Source organism: Miniopterus natalensis, chromosome 3 (genome assembly GCF_054644295.1).
Source record: "Miniopterus natalensis isolate mMinNat1 chromosome 3, mMinNat1.hap1, whole genome shotgun sequence".
Classification (NCBI taxonomy): Eukaryota; Metazoa; Chordata; class Mammalia; order Chiroptera; family Miniopteridae; genus Miniopterus; species Miniopterus natalensis.
Window position 1 is genome coordinate 93,112,581 of NC_142083.1, and position 6,000 is coordinate 93,118,580.

Here is a 6,000-nt window from a genome sequence, read left to right on the forward strand (position 1 = left end):
TGGTTTCTGGGCCATAGCAAAGGGGTGTGGCTGGGGACCCAGCCCCAGGAGAAACTCAAAGCTGGGGCGCTGTGAGGTCACATGTACCCCAAAGGCCTTGGGCCCAGAGAGGTCAAGCTTGGAGAAGGTGGCGCCAGGGTTCCCTCTCCCCCAGGGGGCGCCCCAGCCGGGCCCTGGAGCCGGCAGAAGCCGAGGGGGCGCCAGGCGGCGGGAGAGGAGCCATGGGCGCTCCGGTCGTGGCGCTGCTGCTGGCGCAGCTGCTGGTGCGCGTCGAACTCGAGATGCAGGGTGAGTTCAGGCAGGAGCTTGGGGGACGGGGAGGATGGGGCGCCTGGGGACCGAGGGCAGCTCACCTTTTCTCCTCCCCCCAGCGTGGCCGGAACAGGACATGATGTTTGCAGGTAAGGCGCCCAGGACGCTCGCTTCCCTGCGCAGCACAGCTGGGCTAGAGTGCAAAGGGCCCCTCATCTTTTCGTCTCTCTCGCCCCAGGTTTCGAGAACTCGTCGTTGCTCACATGTAACTGATGGGCCCCTGGGGGGAGGGGCGGGCGGCTGCAGACCCCGTGGGGGAGGGTCCCCAGCGTCCTCTTGTACCTCAGCTGCATGACCCCAGGATGAGCCCTGGGGAGCCCCTCCCCTTCGCGCTCCTGGGCGGGCGAGGGTGGGCAGACGGGCCTGTTTCCTGCAGCTCAGCCCAGTGTCGGTCTGTCCATCCCAGGGCCATGTGGCCGACGGGCCATAGGGACGCGTGTGGTGGGAGGAAAGGACGCGGAGCTGGGGCGCTGGCCGTGGCAGGGCAGCCTGCGCATCTGGGGCTCCCATTCCTGCGGAGCGAGCCTGCTCAACCGGCGCTGGGTGCTCACGGCGGCGCACTGCTTTGAATCGTGAGTCTCGGAGGGGTGGGGGTGGCCAGTTGAGCGGGACCCTGGGTCTGCACCACGCGCTTGTACACGGATATGACCCTCATGTTCTCCTGAGCCGCAGGCCCCACCGCAGCTGGTCACATCCTTAGGAGTTCTGATGGTGCCCCTGCAGGGAGCCCTATTCCGTTTTTTCCAGAAGGGTCTTCCAGAAGGTTCCAGTGCACATTTGTGTGTCTTGTTCTTTTCTAAAAACTTCCTTGTTCTCTTCTCCCTAAATGGCACCTTAGCCTTCACCTTCCTGGTCCCGCCCTGGGAGCACCCAGGTGGGGGGAATGAGCCGGGGCGGGCGGGTGCTGGGCAGAGCCTGGCCTGTGGCAGCAGTGGCCCCTGAAGCTGGTTTGACTCCACCCTGCCGAGTGGCTCACTTTGGCATCTGTCATCTGCTCATTCTTTTCTGAGGATGGCTCTGAGAGGTGACAGGCTGGTTGAGTGACTAGCCAGATCACTCCTGCCCCATCACCCCCCAAGTCCCCAGTTTCTGGGGCTCTGGTTGCAGCCTCTCTGGCCTCTCACCACCATGGGAGCAGGTGTGCTCAGGTGTCTCACCCTCCAATAAGGCTTCCTGACTGCTCTCTCCTCTCTACCAGGTCCACTGACCCCTTTGTGTGGACAGTCCAGTTTGGTGAGCTGTCTTCTGAGCCTGCTATCTGGAACCTGCAGGCCTACCGCAACCGTTACCAGGTGGAGCGTATTGTTATGAGCCCCAGGTATCTGGGGGCTGTATCCAATGACATTGCCATGTTGAGGCTGACCTCGTCTGTCACCTACACTAAGTACATCCAGCCCATCTGTGTCCTGACCTCTTCCGCTGAGTTCCAGAACCGGACTGACTGCTGGGTGACTGGCTGGGGGGAAATCAAAGAAGGTGAAGGTGAGGCTGGGGACACGCTATGGGTCTGGGGCAGGAGAGCAGGGGCATGATCCTCCACCTTCTGTTCCAGCTGCATCAGCTACACCAGCCCCCACCCTACACAACTGGGACCCTTCGTGGGCCTGCTCAGTGTTCTCTTCCCACCTGCTGTGCTCCCCCCTACAAGGGCTGGACTTTCTGTACCAACACTCAGTTCCCTCTTTCCCCCAGAGACCATGAGCCAGAAGCTAGTAGTGAGAAGGCAGCCAGCTTGGCCCAGGCTATACTCCCAGTGTGCAAGGGCATTGGGGGTGGGGTGGGAGGACCTGTCAGAAAGGCCTCAGCCTGGAGCTTACCCCCCCAAGCCATCAAACCTCCCCACGCTGGCTTGCTCATACCTTCTTTATCTATCCATGGTGGCCTACTCTCCCGGAGTGCTGAGCCCATTTCTCTATTCTCAAAATTTCAAGCCACAGTCCAACCTTGGCTCTACAGGAAGTCCTTGAACCAGTAGGAGCTGTCACCTGCTTATCTTTCACCATGAATGCCCTGAAACCGCTGGGCACAGCTTCCCCCAGGGTGCCCTCAGGTGGGGGAGGCACAGGCCTTCTGCCTGGACTGCCCCTTACACTGTTCCCTGGCCTCGCCCATCCCTGCCTCACCCTTAAATAGCAATAATAACAGAGGAAGCTCTTGCCTGCACACTGTGCCCGGCACTGTTCTAGGCTCTAGGGACTCAGGAGGTAGCAGGATACCATCTGTTTTCCTTCAGGACCTTGCTTGCAAATGAGGCTGGAAACATTTTTACACCTACTTCACAGATGAGCAAGCTGACAAGGATATGGAAATTGCCCAAGGCCCCAGAAGGGGTCAGTGGAGAAGCCAGGGCTCTCTCTGTACTGTCACAGAGAGAACTGGGGATAGAAAAGTGAACACTAGACCTGCCTCCCTCTAGAGTTGGGGTCCTTTCCTTTCTCCTAGGAAGGACTGAATAAAGTGCCCCTGCTACAGACTTCCCTGGCCCCAAAGGGCTGCATGAGTGTGAGCCAGGAGGCCCAGCCAGGCAGACTGCTCCCTCCCTCCCTGGCCCAAGGCTGACAGGTAGTCACATCCAGCCCCAGGCTCCACCCTCATTCTCACACGTGGAGATGACTTGTGGAGCCCCTCTGCCTGGTGTAAACCTTAGCTCTGCCATGTGCTAGCTGGAAGACCTTGTGTAAGCACTTCATCTAACTGTGCTTCAACTTCCTCACCTGTAAAATGGAGTAATAATAGTTCCCACCTCAGAGGGTGGCTCTGAGGTTTAAAAGCGTTCATCCATAAGGTTTAGCAGAGTGCCCTGCAGACCAGAGGCTCTGCCCACACGTCAGCTTTTTTTTTTTTTTTAAAACATATCTTTATTGACTTCAGAGAGAGGCAGAGAGAGGGAGAGAGAAACATCAATGATGAGAGAGTCATTGATCTGCTGCCTCCTGCATGGCCCCTACTGGGGATCGAGCTGCAACCCGGGCATGTGCCCTGACCTGGAATCGAACCGAGATCTCCTGGATCCTAGGTCGATGCTCAACCGCTGAACTACGTTGGCGGGGCCACATGTCAACTTTTGATGTTATTGTGGTCACAACCCTCTGCAGGATAAGGTAGAGATCCCAGCCAGGACTTAGGTATTGGATAGACCGGGGTTCACGTCAGGCTCTGCCATTTCTCGGGTGCACCTTTCTTACCTAAAAGTGGGTCATGATTGCGCTGCAGCCTGGGAGTGCTGTGGGAGCACTCGGAGTGCCTAGGAAAGCTCTTGGCTCGGGCCTTGAAATGTATGAATTCTAAAACCTCTTAGCTGCATTAGTCTTCTCCCCTGTGCATGCTAAGGTCTCTCTACTGGCTCTGGCGGGGGCTGTCATCTGCATGTTGCTTGTAGGGAAACTGAGCCTCAGGGAGGCGCTCTAACAGCCTGTACTGCCATTGGGTCCTTCTGGGATATCGCTCATCACCCATGATGTGCTGGGTGCTCGGCTAGAGCAGAGGACTCATCAAGGCACCACCGGTACCCCAGGGACCCTGCCCCCCTGCCCTGTAACCTATGCATTTCTCCCAACCAGATGGCAGAGCAGTGGCTCAGGATGCTATCTTTCTCTGTCCCCTCAACTCCTACATAGATCTGCCGTCTCCCTACACCCTCCAGGAAGTGCAGGTCGGCGTCATAAACACCACTATGTGTAACTACCTTTACTCACAGCCTTATTTCAGCCACAACATCTGGGGAGACATGATTTGTGCTGGCTTCGCTCAAGGTGGCAAGGACGCCTGTTTCGTGAGTGTCCCTACCCACCCTAACCAGGCCTTCTGGGTCCTAGTCTCTCACCAGCCCAGCCCCAGACCTGAGAGCCATGGTCCTCATGACAATCCAAGGGGTTTGAGACCATTGCCCCCCTTTGCAGATGCAGAAACTTGCCCGCTTCTAGGGGGGAGGAGTAGGATTTGTACCCAGTCTTCCCAGCTCCACAGCCCCTCCTGCTCTCCCTACCTTCTCTGTTAACCCCTCCTGCCCCACCCCAGGCCCTGCTCACCCATTCTGCTCCCCAGGGCGACTCAGGCGGACCCTTGGCCTGCGAAAAGAAAGGGCTGTGGTATCAGGTTGGAGTCGTGAGCTGGGGAGTGGGCTGTGGTAGGCCCAACCGGCCTGGTGTCTACACCAACGTCAGTATGCACTTCAAGTGGATGCAGAAGCTGGTTGCCCGCAGCAACATTCACAGGCCATGCTCCTGGCTGCTGCTGCTGGTCCTCCACCTCCTCTGGGCTGCCCCAGCCCTGCAGCCAGCCTGAGCCCAACAGAGCCCCTGAGAGTCAGGGCCATCTGCTGCGTCAGGCCCAGCCCCCTCCTGTCCTGTTGCTAATAAACACATTTGCATGTTCTAGTTGATGCTTTGCAGAACATTCTGTGGACTCCCTCATGGTCATCCATGTCCTGTCCACCCCAAGACCACTCCGTAACTCCTAAATCTCTCCCCAATTACAGGTCTGGGTTGCAAACAACAGAACCCTCTCAGGTTAATTCAATCAGAAAGATAATTTATGGAAGGGCATTAGTAGCACCAGGGTCCCTGGGGGCTCAGAAGACTGGAGTGGGGGTACTGTGGAGGAAACGCCCCCAAACACCCCAGTGCTCATGCCGGTGGTCCCTTTACACAGATGCCAGGTGCTCCTGGTCTTACTGTGGTCGCCCAAAGCCTGACCTGGAATCAGGACTGAGGTGCAGGTAGTTTATTTGGGAGGTGATACCAAGAAGCCCCAGTGAGGAGTGGGGAAACTGAGGCAGGGAAGGAAGAACCCAATGACATTTGCCTGAAAGAGGAGGCTACTGTGTGGGCAACTGAGGCACAGTCCCACTGGGGCCTCTGAGAAACCACAGGGAACACAAGCCCCTCCATCAAACTCCTGGAGGACCAGGATGCTGGGTGTGGGCACTTCTCTCCTGACTCCCATGGATTCTACTGATGTGATTAAATTAAGGACATGAGATGGGAGATTTTCCTGGATTATCCAGGTGAGCCCCATGTAATCATAAGTGTCCTTAAAGCTGGAAGAAGGAGCCCGGCAGTGTGGCTCAGTGGTTGAGCGTCGACCCATGAACCAAGTGGTCCTGGTCAGGGCACATGCCGGGGTTGCGGGCTCGATCCCCAGTAGGGGGCGTGCAGGAGGCAGCTGATCAATGTCTCTCATCGATGTTTCTATCTCCCTCTCCCTTTCCCTTCTCTCTCTAAAATCAATGAAAACATTTTTTTAAAAAAATCGAAGGAGTCAGAAGAGGAAGTCTGATGTGATATGAAAAGGACACAACCCACTGTTCCTGGCTTTGAAGACAGCAAGGGCCACAAGCCAAGGACGAGGCGGCCTCTAGAAGCTGGAGAAGGTGAGGCAGTGGGTTCTCCAGAGTCTCCAGGAGGGAATGCAGCCCTGCTGACACCTTGCTTTTAGATCAGTGGGACACTTGTCAGAATTCTAGCCGACAAACTTTACGACAGTAAACTTATGCTGTTTTAGGCCACTAAGTGTGTGGTAATTTGTTACAGCAGCAATAGAAAAGTAATTCATGACGTAGCCTGCATTCCTGCAAGTCCAGAGTGAAAACGCAGAAAATTGAAGATCCAGAATACAAAAACAGCGAAACCCATCCAGTGGGACCCGAAAAGAGGTTCAAAAGTGACAGTGTGGCAGAGCCGGAAAGCA

General features: G+C 56.5%; 1 protein-coding gene across 1 annotated transcript; it reads left to right on the forward strand.

Annotated features, from left to right (window-relative positions):
• The first annotated feature begins 221 nt into the window (after positions 1-221).
• Positions 222-4,596, forward strand: LOC107535838 (testisin-like). The gene is made up of 7 exons (XM_087815219.1): positions 222-288; positions 372-401; positions 491-517; positions 719-884; positions 1,511-1,794; positions 3,930-4,084; positions 4,330-4,596. Exons 1-7 carry the CDS (start codon positions 222-224, stop codon positions 4,594-4,596), a joined length of 996 nt encoding a protein of 331 aa, XP_087671345.1.
• The last annotated feature ends 1,404 nt before the right edge of the window (positions 4,597-6,000 follow it).